The sequence below is a fragment of the Crocodylus porosus genome, unplaced genomic scaffold, assembly GCF_001723895.1.
Source record: "Crocodylus porosus isolate Cpor-Errol unplaced genomic scaffold, CroPor_comp1, whole genome shotgun sequence".
In the NCBI taxonomy this organism is placed as follows: domain Eukaryota; kingdom Metazoa; phylum Chordata; order Crocodylia; family Crocodylidae; genus Crocodylus; species Crocodylus porosus.
The window spans coordinates 95,807,723-95,822,313 of NW_017728943.1; the positions used below are offsets into that span (position 1 = coordinate 95,807,723).

Consider the following 14,591-nt stretch of genomic DNA (forward strand, 5'->3'; position numbering starts at 1 on the left):
CAGAGAGAATGTGAGGATGCTCAGAGGGGAGGAGCCAGCTCTGCTGTGGAACAGAGAGACCTGCTCAACCCAGAGAGAATGTGAGGATGCTCAGAATGTCTGACTTATCTTAAACTAGCAAGAGGTCTGGGACAGACATTTCATAAACTAGTTTAAACCAAATCAGTTAAGTCTAATAATACATTCAACTGGGGTTATCTCAAATCAGTTTCAGCTCATTTATTTTCACTGAACATCTGTTCTGTTACACGTTTAAACCAGTTTCTGATCACTTAAACTGGTTTATGTGTAATGTGTGTCCTTAGCCCATGGGTTTGATTGCCGGCAATGCACAGTATGCCTGTGTGATACATAGAAGGAAAAGAGGAGCCTTTTTTTTTAATGTTGTCTAAACTTTTCTGATTCAGAATAACATTGCATCTTGCACTTCACATACTATTCTCCATACCAAGGATGTAAATATTACAATATGAACATATCATCATAATTTTGGTATTCCCATTTTGCCTAAATTCTGTAATTAGCATACACATAAATTTCCTATACATATATTGCTTCTAACCAAATTGTATTGCTACTGCCACCACTGCCAGTAATACATGCAAGTCAAACTTAAAGGCTTCCAAGACATAGCACGCAAGTTATCTGTTTTAATATAATGCTATAAGAAACAATTTATTTTACTTTTGAATCTTGTTGTTTATTTAGGGGTTTTTAAAACTTACATGGATTTTTTGTATCCTACTGCAATTGTATGCCTGAATTTGTTCATTACAAAATGGCTTATTATTGACATAACAACATAAAAAAGAAAAAAAAAGTGCAAATACATTTCTAAAATAAATATCTGCTAAAACTTTTAGCCCAAAAGAAGCCAGTGACTAAATCTGTTCTTCTTATACTGTTAACAGCATTAGCATTCTGTTCTCCTCTGTTAAAATAGTTAACTGAATGCCTCAAAGTCCTAAAATATCTGAGAACCACAAGGGGTAGAACGTGATACTCATTTTTTTTAAATTATTCATTTTTTATCTTTTCATTGTTTGTACCATAAATATATATCATATGGTTATCCAGCTAACTAGATGCTTTATATTTATCATGCAGATCTTTAATCATAAATTAAACTAAATTTAAATGAAAAAATACAGAATAATGACAACAGCATTTTAGACTATCTTTCAGTTTTCACTGAAACTACACAAATAGTCCAAACAACTATTATTCTCAATAAGTCTTAGCAAAATTGTAGCTGACCATGTTAAAAAGTGCCTTAAATTTATTAATCTCAGAAAAGGAATAAGATTACTAAAATTACCCTTTAGGGACAAATTCTGCCTTTGGAGAAAGATATATGCAATTTCCATTGCCTTTACTGGAAATTTCAATAGCTTACAGGAGACAGAATATTTTATTAGCTGCCTTCAAACTAAAGCAATGTACTAATACAAAAGTATAATTAACAGCAGTATAAATAACATAAAACTTAAAAGGCATGTGGTATTCCTTACAAGGATAGGCCTCAACTTTATACACCTTAACAATAAGGCAACATTATTTTCTCAAGACTTTGTTATACATTATACTTTAACCTTCTCAAATGTGGATTGGCATTACTGTTTGTTTGAGTTTAGAGCAGTCATACATGAAGGCTAATAACCTTCTCTGGCTGTCCCCGACTTACAGAGCTGTGACTTGCAGCTAGAGGCCTGGTGAGCAAGAGCCTGATTAGGAGCTACAGCTGTGAGTTGTCACTAGAGGGCTGGTGAGCCAGAATAAGCTTCTTCTATCCCTGCACTAGGTGGGGGTGTGTTGGAAAGATGGGCTTATAGGGGTGGGAGCCTGAGCCTGGAAGGCTGAGTTTAATGATGAGGACAGGGTAGTAAAATGGGAGGTAGACAGGCAATGGGTGGAAATGGCATCTTGGGATTGGGTGCTGAAATGAAGGAATTCAGCCACTAAAGCATAAAATAAAAGCAGTAAAAAAGAGAATTTAAAAAGAAATAAAGAGTAAGTAAAATTAAAGTAAGTCTCATGCTTTAATAAACTGGGATTGGGTAGCCCCAGATCACGGGGACACTGCCACTGGTCCTGCCCCAGAAGGGAAACCCTAGCTCATGGGGATACCAATTTGCTACCTTACCTTGTTCCACTCTTCCTCCTGGACTGGGCTGTGCCCTTGCATTCAGGGGGTGGAAACATTTGACCACACAGAACAGGAGGGTGGTGGGAGGGGACACTGCATCCTGGGATGCTGGTGGACTGACACTTGGGCAGCTTATCTCTGAAGAAGGCCACACATTGATGGAACACAAGATAGGTAACATGGATCAGAGAAAAACCTGTCCTGGAGTAGCATAATTTTAAGACACCTAAAGGGTGTTTAAAACTAGTTTACATGTTTTAATGTGTGGATAACCCAGGGTTTAAGAGTTCCCTGAATGGCCTAAAATTAATGTAAAACAAATGAGGTACAAGTAACGACCCTTTAATTTTTTTTCGAGTGGGTGGTAGAAGGGGGGAATGTAGGTTATTGCTCTTGGTTTTGTTTTTTGCTTGTGTGTGTCATGCATGTCCCTGTTAATGCTCCTCCTCTTCTCAGCAAGAAGGAAGATTGATCAGATCAGCGTTGAATGGGTAACTCCTAGCAAAACACACTTTGTCCGCAGGCCCCGTCTACATGGACCACAATTTCCAGCACTAGTATTTTGGGCTCAGGGAAGCTAATTTATTTTGACTTACAACATGAAGAGTGGGGGAGAACAAGAATTTCTAAATGCCTAAATACAAAGAGATATTCATCCACTACTTTTATTTTCTGCAAGAAAAGCTACACTGAATAGAATATATACAATTAAAGCCTGAATTTCTGTTTATAACATAAGTATAACATAAATCCTATTTTTCTCCCATATGTTGGGCCATAGGAGCTAAGGAACAGGTGTAGGTCTAGTCAGCAGGGATGGCAAAATAAACAACCCAGGAGACTTTAGAAAAGCCTATGCATACTACAAAGTTATACTCCATGAGTCTGTATTTGCGCTAGTGCAGACAGGGGCCTTTGGAGGCATAGGTGGATAAGGATCATATCATGGCCAATTTATTCACATGTGTGTGGCTTCATCTGCCAAATCATCCAAAGAAAAGTTGAAATGGCTGCAAAAGAACTACAAGAGAGAGTGCAGCCAAGGTTTGGCAGGAAGGGTCCCACAACCCCCAGCTCCAGGAGACCCAAAGTTCCAAATCCCAAACATTTTTCAATCTTGAATCAGGAGCCCAAAACACCATTATATGAATATGAAGTTCTTTTTACTTGCCTTCTGAACTTTGATTCTTTAGGGAATCATGTTTTCAAACTAACCGCCACAACTATAAGGGCTAAAAACTTACTTTTTAATGAAAGCTGAGGTTCTCAAGCATTCCATGACTCTTGGATCTAGGCCTTTATGAAAAACACCAAATATCATAAAACTAGGGACAAAATTATAAGAATTGGCAACAATGCAAACCCCATTTATTCAGGAGGATTTAGCAGTAAATGCAGCCTTCCAAACTACAATTCTATTTTTACTCATTTTGATCACAAACATTTTCAAGCTGAAGTTTGCTGAATTATACAACACAGAGATGAAACAGTCAGGGAATTCCAAGCTAGGACTGAAGCGCATAGAAAGAAAAAAAAATTACTCTTAGTGACTAACCAAGGACTTCAGTGGCGTTATACCAGGGTATATTTGGTCTGCTGCTTGGATCTAATTGCTTTATCTGTTTCAGATCACATATGTACAACTCCTTCAGTTCAGAGATGACCAATAAAAACAAATGTTTTCCCTTAAAGGGACACTGTCAAGTATTTTCATGTTCTTTTTAAAGTTATTTTTCACTTACCACCAGTAATAGTTAAGTACATTTTATAAGCTAAAATATAGAAACATATTTTTCCTACCTGATTTGTGTCTTTTGCATTTATATGGAGCTCAAGCTAATATGGCTCTGCCTGGTTTACAATACTTACTTGTTTGTGATCAGTGTCATCATTGATGTCAGCACAGTTCTGGGAACAGGGTTTATTAGTTAACTTGTGCTCTCTCTGCTGGCTGGCTGGTTGGCTCTGCAGCAGCGGAACAAAAATACTGCATATAGTCATGCAAAAACAGTTGCTATCACTTCTTAATAAATTCCTGGTAAATAGTAGTGGAATTAGGGAAAAAAAAACTATGCAGAGTCAAGAATGTATTTTCTCACCATATTGTAATAATAAAAATGGGATATATTTAGGGTCTATCCTACTTGACAGTATCCCTTTAATCTGTGGCAGTTTTAGGATCACAGAGCTATAGAAAGTAGAGGTGGAAAAGACTTATTCAGGTCACCCAGCCAGTGCATAATTGTTCACAACTATTCCAGTCTTTTATCCAACCTACTTACAAATCTCTGTAAAAAATGGGGCTCCTTTCCATGGGAAACTGTTCCACTCAGCTACTTGATTTCACTGTGTGCAGTATCAGAAAGCATGCCATCACATTACCTTACACAGTACTGTAACATGTCACAGTAATATGATGGGATGACAAAATGTAGCCCATGACAGAACCCAGTGTGGAAGCAGAAGCATATATTAAAACAGAAACAGCTAGCAGCTGGCCATATGGTATGTATGTCAGAATTAAATAACAAGAAGCTTCTTTTTCTCTTTTTACTGCCTACAAAAGCACCTTACCATTTTATTCTCCTCTATTAGACATGTAATGAATGGTATTTGTTACTTAAATACTGTAATTAGCATTGGTGATTTAGTTCTACATGTTTGCTCCAGAATAAAAGAGACTAGTTATTTCAAACGAGAAGTGGTGGAAGGAGCGGAAAGGGGGACAGGATGGGACATGACACCACTAATTCAGAGATAATTTACAGCTGGCCCTACAAGAATATATCACTAGTGTGTAAGGAGACCATCCTTCTTCTCACACCTAATGCCACAATAATCTGGATAAAAAGGTTAAGAATGTACCCCAACCCAGAGGGGGTACATCTTGAGCAGAATGCAAGTACTTCTATGACAGTACACACAGGACCCAAAAATAAGTCTATAAGGCTAGGGACAGACATTCAAAAAGACTGATTAATGAATTCAGTGGCAACACATACGGGGTGCACAGGAATGCACATGCACCCCCTGAGATCACTGGTGCACCCCCTGACTGGCCGCGCTCACCACTGCACTCCTGGAGCAGCCACAGCCACTCCCAGAAGCAGCCGCAGACACTTCCGCAATCAGCTGCAGCAATTAGCTGCCTCGCGATAGGCCACGGGGGGCTCCCGCACCCCACTCACTAACTGGTCACTGGGGGGGGCACATGCCCCCTCTTTCTAAGGTGGTACCAGTCACCCATGCCTAAATTGATTCAATCTTTGCAGGTTAGCCTAAACTGGCTAGGCTGAACTGGTTTGTAACCAGACAGACATTCTCTCTGGACTGAGGAAATTCAGGCACATGCCTGCAGTGGCTCAGGCTAGAATCTGGGAGATGCTAGAGCAGTCCTCACTTCACTTCTGCAGGAAGCTGAGCTGAGGGGGGTGTGGCCAGGCCCCCAGCAGGACTCTCATTAAGGAAGTCTGCCTGCATGGTTGCAGATTTTTCCCCACTGGCTACTCAAAAGATGGAGTGTTGCCAGCCCCCAGGCTAGCACTCAGAGGCAAGGGGGAGCGGGGTGCAGTGCATGTATCTGTTGACGATACAGAGCTTTTCATTCTCCTTCCCTGCTTCATCAAACTGTCTGTAGCAAACTGATAGGCAAGCAAGCCAGCCAGGGGTAGGGGCTGATAACAGTCTTTATTACCTAATTAGCAAAACAATATCCTCTCTCCATGTTATTTCAAGCTTCTTAAACAGCTTACCAGCTGACCTGTTGATTAGCTCCAAAAGACCTAAGCAGTCACTGTTTTGCCCGCCTATCCCAGTGAAACAGGAGAAAGAGACACACTCAGACACCTCTCAGCATTAGCTAACATACCACGGTCCCTCCTGTGGGAGAGAGGAGGAAGGGATCTCTGCTTAAGCAGAGAGTGGTGAGAGGGTTGCAAGAGGGGGGCATGGAAAGCCAGCAAACCCTCCTGTGCCTACAAGTCTGTGCCAAGCTCCAGCTGGGGAGAAGAGGGGAGGGGCCAGCCCTGCTGTGGAGCAGAGAGCCTCTCCCAGGCCTGGCAGCATGACAGGATCCTGGTGGACTCTAATTTAACTTAAATCAGCAAGGGGTCTGGGACAGACATCACCTAAACCAGTTCGAGCCAAATCAGTTAAGTCTGATACTACAGTCAACCAGGGTCATCTCAAGCCTGTTTCAGCCATTTTAAAACAGGTTTATATGCACTGAACTTCTGTCCTGCTACAGGTTTAAACCAGTTTCTGATCACTTAAACCAGTTTATGTGTAATTTCTGTCCCTAGCCTAAAACATGTTACAGCCAAGGGTGCTCCACTCGGCAGGCTTCATGCCTCCGTCAGGTATAATGGGCGAGTTCTAATAAGAGAGTTAAGCAGAATTCAGGCACTTGAATCCTGAAAATATCTGCCTAGCCACCACTTAAAATCCCAAAGTGCCTCAGATCTGTACTTTAAAGTTCCTCAGGTGCTATGAGTCATGTGTCTGTATAAGTTCAGAATTGCCCAAACCTTAACAGACCTGGGCAGCTTGGCAGCTTTTTTTAACCTATGTACCACTGGGATGCAGAAGATCTGTTCCTCTGCCTATTTCCCCTGAGTGAAGAGCATGTCTAAGGCATATTTTAAAACCAAGCAGTTAGAGGTGATGATGGCGGAGTCACCGCAAACGCATCTTTCCCCATGTGGAAAAAATCAGGAAATGGGAATCTCAGGTTTTCATGAAGAAACCAGAATAACACTTCAACAAAAAAGATGGAGACTTCCTTCAATTCTGAATAGCCAGTAGCCTGGTAGGTAGGACACTTCCCTTACAGCTGTGTTTGACTCCACTGAGACAGTGTCCCACTTTTTGGGGTAAGTTCCCTAACCACTAAAGTAATACATAAAAATGGGTGCATTTGTTGTTGCTGCCTCCTATTCCCAGTGTATTATTAAAGAAATAAGTGAACCCCTGGGTAAGCAGCCTCTTGACTCCTGAGAGAAGAAGGGGTGCCTCCCTAAGCTCTGAGCAAAGCTTCGGAGGATCTGCCTTTGCCCTAAGTTGTTTCCTACGGTCTTGTTCTAGGCATCTATACAGGGAGCATGCTGCTTTTAGAAAGCTCCCTGAATACATGAATGTATGGGGAGCTTCAGCACCTGCCACAGAGTTCTGGAACTCACCCTGCAGAAAAGATGCCTAAGCATGTCAGGGTGTATTTACACAGCACAACACAGCACCATATAAAGAGCATTAAGCTAGTTCTGAGCAAGCTACAAGTTGTATACTCAGGGCTGGCTAATTATCTTTCCTTACCCCCAAAAGAAAAGAGAGAGAAAGAAGGTATATTAGCCGATGCAGAGCACAGCAGCATCGTAGCTATGCTGGTTCTGGTATCAGAGCTAACTTGTTCAGAATTACCCCCATACTCCGCCCAGCAGTGCATTGTGCCATGTTGACATAAACTACAAATCATTACAGCTATTTTAGAAAGCGATCCACAAAGGTACATAGGTACCTGGATCCCACTGATACCAAGACATTTCCTGGACCTAACCCAATGCTTTCTTGGAGTGCTTTCTGGACCTAACCCAATACCTAATCCCAGGGCATTTACACTTTGAAAAGCCTTCACTGGCTTTTAGAAGCCATAATTTAGTTTTACAACTATTTTCTACAAAGAGCTTTCCAAAACTATTTTTCTACAAAAGAACCCAAACAAATGAAAAGTCTGAATAAGATGGAGAAACAGTGGGTCTCCATGGTCATTAATGCACCGCAGTTACTGAGCATTACTCTTAGTATTTGGATAACCAAAGTACTAAATTAATGTGCAGTAACTCACACTACTGTGCAGTAATGCTGTTGTGTGGATTTTTTCAGACACCAACTGCACAGTAGCCTACCACTACTGTGCAGCAGCGTATTAGCTCAGGTTTCGGTGAGCACACTACTGCACAGTGTTATTAGGCAACTATACAGTTGGTGTCTCATGTAGATGCACCCAATATCTGCCACCTATTGCTGCTCTGCCACTTCACAACCCAACAACATAAAAAAATAAAAGTTTCCTCAGCTGGTCTCACTTAAACTACATTCATCAATAGGCATCTCACTAATTAAAAAATTATATAATTTAATTGCAAAGTTTACTGTAATAAATATGGTTCTTTCTACACAAACTCAGATATTCAGAATAACTGTCCTCAAGACCCAAGGAACTTCAGTCATTATATATATAAATTACCTTGGGTTAAGGTCTTAATTTTTTCTAATACTTTCAAATACTGGTTTGAAAAGTGATCAGCAAATTCTGTATACACACACATTACACTCTTAACTTCCTATTAATCACCACATTCTATTTGAATTATCAAATTTAATTTTAGAAACAGTGAAGCTACCAATGATTCCACTGAAGTTGTAAAACTCCAATTTTCACTCATGTTGAAATCCCCTCATTGTCAAGGCTCTGCATTGTAATCTTTTGGTTTCTAGCAGAAATAGAAATTATGGGATGAACAGTGCAAGTAATTGATTGCATTCTGTAGTCTAGTAGGACCTTGTCATTGAGCATTAAGGACACACATCCAAACAAGCATGGTCATACAGTATGTGACACTACAAACACATTTGCAGTGCCACATACTGCACAGTCCAGAGTTCTCCACACTGCAAGGGCATGCTGCACGAGCGTGCGCTGCTCTCTGTTGTTTTTTTTCCCTGAAGTTTTTTTTGACCCCTGGATATCCAGGGGTCAAACAAAATGCATAACAAAAACCCTGAAGCAGCATACACACAGGCAGCATGCACTGGAATTGCTGCGGCTGCAGCTCTGGGAGGGCCCCCAGGAGCCCAGGTAAGGCTGCTGGGGCCAACAGTGCTAGCCCTAGCCTTCCCTACCCTATCTGGGGTAACCTGCCATGTGGCAAAGCACACGTGGCACCAGTGCCCCCCAGGGACAAGAAGTGGCAGTGCAAGGTGCACCACCGCTACTTGTCCCTAGGGACCCAAACATCCGCACATGTCTGGAAACACCCAAAGAGGCTGTCTTTCATCTGGGAAAGGAATGTAATGCTTTCCTAAAACCTCAATGCAAAATAGTGGGCTCAAAATAACAAAGCTGATTTTCCTATGTGTCAATGCAGAGAACTCTTACTCCTGTACTCTATTAGAAAAAATCTTTCAGAACTATGGACACCTTTGAAGTCTACTTTACTCTACATTCACAGATGCAACATTACAGACAAATTCAGTCCTGTTCTACCAGTGGATTTACACTACTGCTGAAGGCAGCCCTCAGCTGATACAGAGACTTATATAAAAGGTATCCAAAAGTAGACAGACCTGCCTTAGCTCAATTATCAAACTGTTTTATAAAATATTTTAAAAGCGCCAAAGTGAATGTTATAAAATAAAATACAGTAATGGAATGTTCCAGAAAAGTTACATCATATATTTCCCCAACAAAAGTATCAAAATGTGATGAATGGAATTCAGTGACTAACTTAAATAAAAATATAAAAATAGCAGCTTGGGGTTTTTTTGACACAAGACACAAAGCTTTATTATAAATGGCACTGAGTTTTGTTCTTGCACAAAAAACAAACCCCAGGTGTGCCAAACTGCAACGCATAATTTGAATTCTTAGCAAAACAAGAAGCAAGTTTTGCAGGCACAAAATGGTTGTGATCCTACAAAAATGCTGTTTCATTTTTGCAAAAATGATGATATTTCATGCCCAGTGCACATCTATGAAAACAATTTTTTCTCCCCCAAGCATGGATTTTTCTATAGTTTCACTGTGAAATGCTACCATACTTTATTGCCAGATGGGAAAATTCTTATTCCTGGTTGAAACTGACAAATAAGTACAAAAGGACTGGAGATATATTTACATTTTTTAAAAAAAACCCAAAACAATATACTGGTTGTCATAAAAAAAAATTATAGCTACCAGAAATTACAGTTATTGTTTACCCACCAGTGTTTTATTTACTTACTAAGGGTGAGAAAGGCCTTGAGTTTTGCTGCTTGCAATCCACCATGCTTTATTTTTACTTTACCTTGACACAATGAAAATTCACCACCAGAATTAGCTTTAAGGGAAACAAAGAAGCAGAAGTCTAACTCCATCATGGGGACCTTATTGCCCTCTTAGATTTAGTGGTGGTCCTCAAAAATCAGAGGCAATGAGTATTGCCATGGTAATTGGGAATAGTGTACATTCTTGCCACACTGTTTTCCAAAAAATTGTGCACCGGATAAATTAAAGAATTTGGTCTCCAAGGACTGCAGGTCAGTAAATGTTTTCCCAATATAAATCATGATCTGAGAGGGATATTATATAGGATCTTTATAAGCACAGGGGATTCCAAGACTTAGACAGCATGATATGTCACAAACTTTCTTCTCCGGAAGAATACAAAGATAAATCCGAAATTTCATTTTGGTTACCAAGGAGCATACTGCACCTTTTACAGACCAGTTATTTACTATTACCAAGTTTAGCAGTGGCAATCTATTAAATAAAAATGTAAACTCTGATGCCAATGGTTTTCCCTCTGGACTGGATGGCTAATATTCATTCCAATGCTTTGTCGGACCTTACATCCTATGTTTAATTGCACAACACCTCAATACGAGACTGAACCTGCAAGTACCCAAATTTGCACTTACCTGCTGGATACCGTATGTCCAACCCTGCCTGATACGGTCCCTTGCCCACACATTATGAGCATTCTCTGCTAGTTTATCCACCATAGCTTCCTGAGAGGGGGTCAGCTTGATAAAACTCAGATCCATGGGAGTAGGCTTGTATCCACTTGACAACTGGTAACTGTCAAACAATGTAGAATTTGCAGTTGGTCATTTTTTATCATCACATTTCTGTTAGAAAATGTTGATAGCAGATATTATGGAGACAAATTATTCTAACTGTTGATAACAATAAAAAAAAGTAAGCATGTAACATTTATCCAGCTACAGATGTTGAACACTATAAGAATAATGCATAGAAATTTGGCTGTTTCAAATGAACTATATTTGGACTGAAAGAAGCAGCTCATTTCCTTAAGTGCTATGAGTAGTTATAAAGGTAACTCAAAAGGATCTCAGTGCAGAAAAGCTTTGCTGTATAGATCATTACAGTTCTTTACATGTTTACAGCTTTGAAAAACTTGGGGCTTATTACAAATCTTAGAGGCCTCTGGGTTAAATATTATTTTATGATTTCTGCAAAGAGCATTATTTTTGAACATTTCACACACTGTTAATGCTTCCCTATGTGGGGGCCCAGTTCCAAGGGCTTTCAAAGAAGTATTGTGATGCTTATATTCCAGAAAGCAACTCTTAATGGCTGACAACCTGGCTAATGATTGACCTGTGTTCCATCTATTATGCTTAGCAATGGTAACTGAAAAGTCTGCAATGGTCAGATCTAAGTTTCTTGATATTGCCTTAACCCTGGTAAATTTTCTTATAGGATATATATGGGTAAACCATATGCTGATTGCAACAGTTGACCATCCATGCTCAACAATAACTGCTAAAGTTATAAATGGTTGAATACCTAGATAGGTCACTGGTCTGGAGACACCAGAATTCATTCAGATTCATGATCTCATGTAGCCAATAAAGGAAAACTGACTATAAATAGTATTCCGGCATCCTTCAGAGTTTCCTTATTTGTAAACTATCTACAATAAAATACCAGCTCATAAATTAATCTTTTGATTTCTATTCAATTTAAGACAGAATATCAGCAATATCAACAGGATTTCCTACAACATTACTAAATAGATATGTACATACGGGCACTCCATTTATGACTAGATCAAAATGACACAGGAAACCAGAAATGTTAAAATATGAATATAGTTTAGTTAGTCTGATCAAACAACAAATATTTTTTCTATTGCCCAATGATATTAGAACAAATGGCATGTACCTTGTGTAAAACAGACAAATAATTTGCCCTTATCATTTGTTTTTTGTTCATAAGACTTTTGTCTGGGATCCAAAATTGCTGATTTTAGACCTGTGTGTGTTAATCTGCTTTGGATCAAGGCCTATTAAAATCTGCTTAGCTCATTACATCTTTACATATAAGATTCTTTAAACGTATGGTATGACAAAGTCTCTCTACAAACATAGGTAGAGTAGTTAGTTTCTCTTTAATTTGACTGTACAGTAATCAGACTTTCAAAAGGCCAAAGTAAACACTAAGATATCATTAATCTGATCTGCTGACAAAGCACAACAAATCAATTTTGGGGGACAATTTGGGAGACCGTCTTTGCTGTGCCCTCTTTATGTCATAAAATTACTCAAAACATTAATAAACTATTTTGCAAATCACTGTTACACTGTGAGAAAAGCATCACTTTATAATTTCAGACTGGGCGAAATGCAAAAAATGTTTTAAAAAAAAATCAGGTCATACTAAATTGAAATACTTCTATGCTGATGGTTACAGCACAGTTTATATGTAGCCAACACTAACAGACCAATGCTGCTTTTTTACCTGTCACTTAATCACAGCTTTTCAGATTTGCCAGCAGATCTAAGGGCGTCAAAGCAACTGATCCATCGTTCTACATTTATATCCTATTTGAATAATCTGAAGGGAGTGCTGAGTAAGTCTCTATCAGCAGCATCCCTCTGTGATGCTCCTGCCCATAGTTCAGCCTATTTGTATGAAGTGAACCATTATATAAGATGTAGCACAGTAATCTTGGATCAGCCTGTCATCTTGTTTAAGGACTTGCTTCTCACAAAGCCAGTTAAACTGAACAGTCAGTTAAACAAAGAGAGAAAACAAGCTGATTATCAACTGAGATATCTTTCCAATGAACACAAATGAAACATGTATACATTTTGGTCAGAAATGTGGCTGTCTGCCAGAAAACACAGTTGTAGCTTCACAGAAAAGGTACAAGGTACAAATCTTGCCTGTACATAAAATTGATGATTATCATGAGAAAAGAACTGAAATAAGAATTAAGGCAAAGTGGGCACATGCACACATGCAATTAATAAGAATCAGTAAACTCTGGCACATATTGCATCAGAATTGATTGCTCCTGGTTACCGCATTTACATGTGCAACCAGGACCACATCACATTGAGCCATGTTGAAGAAGCCCCGGCTGTTCTGACCCGGTTCAATGGGCTGTGGAAAGACTAGCTGGGGCACCACGTTGCTCTGGTGTGGGGGTAGCCAGCAGGCAGCCCCAGCACTGAAGCACCTTTGTGCCCCAGCCAGCCCCATCAGTGTCTACACGTGCACTGCTGTGCAGTAAATGACACTACTGCAGGACAGTACATTTATTTACAAGTACTTACCTATGGCAGCATTTATTAGTTTACTACTACCTAACAGAGTCGTGTAGACACAGAGACTTTACTGCAAAGCTAATTAGGCAGCTCCACAGTAAATGTCTCGTAGACACACCCAGTTTAACTAATACTGATATGTTTTGTGTAAGTCTTGTTTAGGCTTGAACTCATTATCAATTCACCTTTTTATACTAAAATCCTAAGGCACCTTACAAAGAGTAATTAGATTTCACACTAATCCCCTAAAATACCTGCTATAAAACTCATTTAACTAAACAATGGCATTGCACAACATTTTATAGAGTAGACAGACTGTCTTGAGGGGGAGTCACCATCAAGAAACATCAACATCAGTCTTTCTCCATAATTACAAAAACATCAAATATTACCATATTCCAGCTGTGCAAGCATTCCAAAAGCAGCAGTACGTAGTTATAAAATGGGGACCATAAAGTTATATAATGAATCAATTAACATTTCCATAGCTGTTCTCCCACATTCTAGCTGACTAATCTTTTATGAGGGTGGCACACTTTGCTTCTCACAATCATATCCCTACTCACCAAAAATAGCCAAGCAATTAAGTCTTTAAAAGGAAGATTATAAAATATGCTTGACTGAAACACTAAATCATGTGCCATTAGTATTCAAATCATTTTCCACAGTTACTATACTCACTTCATACTGTTATTTTTCTATGAAAACAAAGCTTCTATGTTATGGATAAAATAGGTGTGGGTACAAAACAGTGAAGGTATCCTACTACAGATCCAGATGAGGGAATTCAAGCGTTCTTCTGAACTTGCACTGCAGGAGTTCCCTCTAATTGTCCCAGCTGGAGAGTCAAGGTGACCAGATGTAATACTAGTTACACCTCACTCCCTTGTGTGCTGTTGGTTACAGAAATTGGCATTCCTTAAGCATGATAGCCCAATGGGCTACTTAGGCTTAGGTGGACCTTTAACCTTTGTATAAAAGGCCGATGATTGCCACGCATATTCCAATAAAATGGAATTATTGGAGGATTATTCTGCACTGGTCCGGTCCTGCAGGGAGCAAACCAGGAAAGCCAAAGCTGCAACTGAACTCCAACTAGCTTCAAGCATCAAGG

At 39.6% G+C, this 14,591-nt stretch overlaps 1 protein-coding gene across 1 annotated transcript in view; it reads right to left on the reverse strand.

The window, feature by feature from the left end:
* The window catches only part of RYR2 (ryanodine receptor 2), an 810,210-nt gene that overhangs the window by 321,809 nt on the left and 473,810 nt on the right, over positions 1–14,591 (reverse strand). Inside the window, exon 26 of the mRNA XM_019549810.1 lies at positions 10,820–10,979. Within this exon, the coding sequence (XP_019405355.1) occupies positions 10,820–10,979 (160 nt within the window). The remainder of the gene's footprint in view (positions 1–10,819; positions 10,980–14,591) is intronic.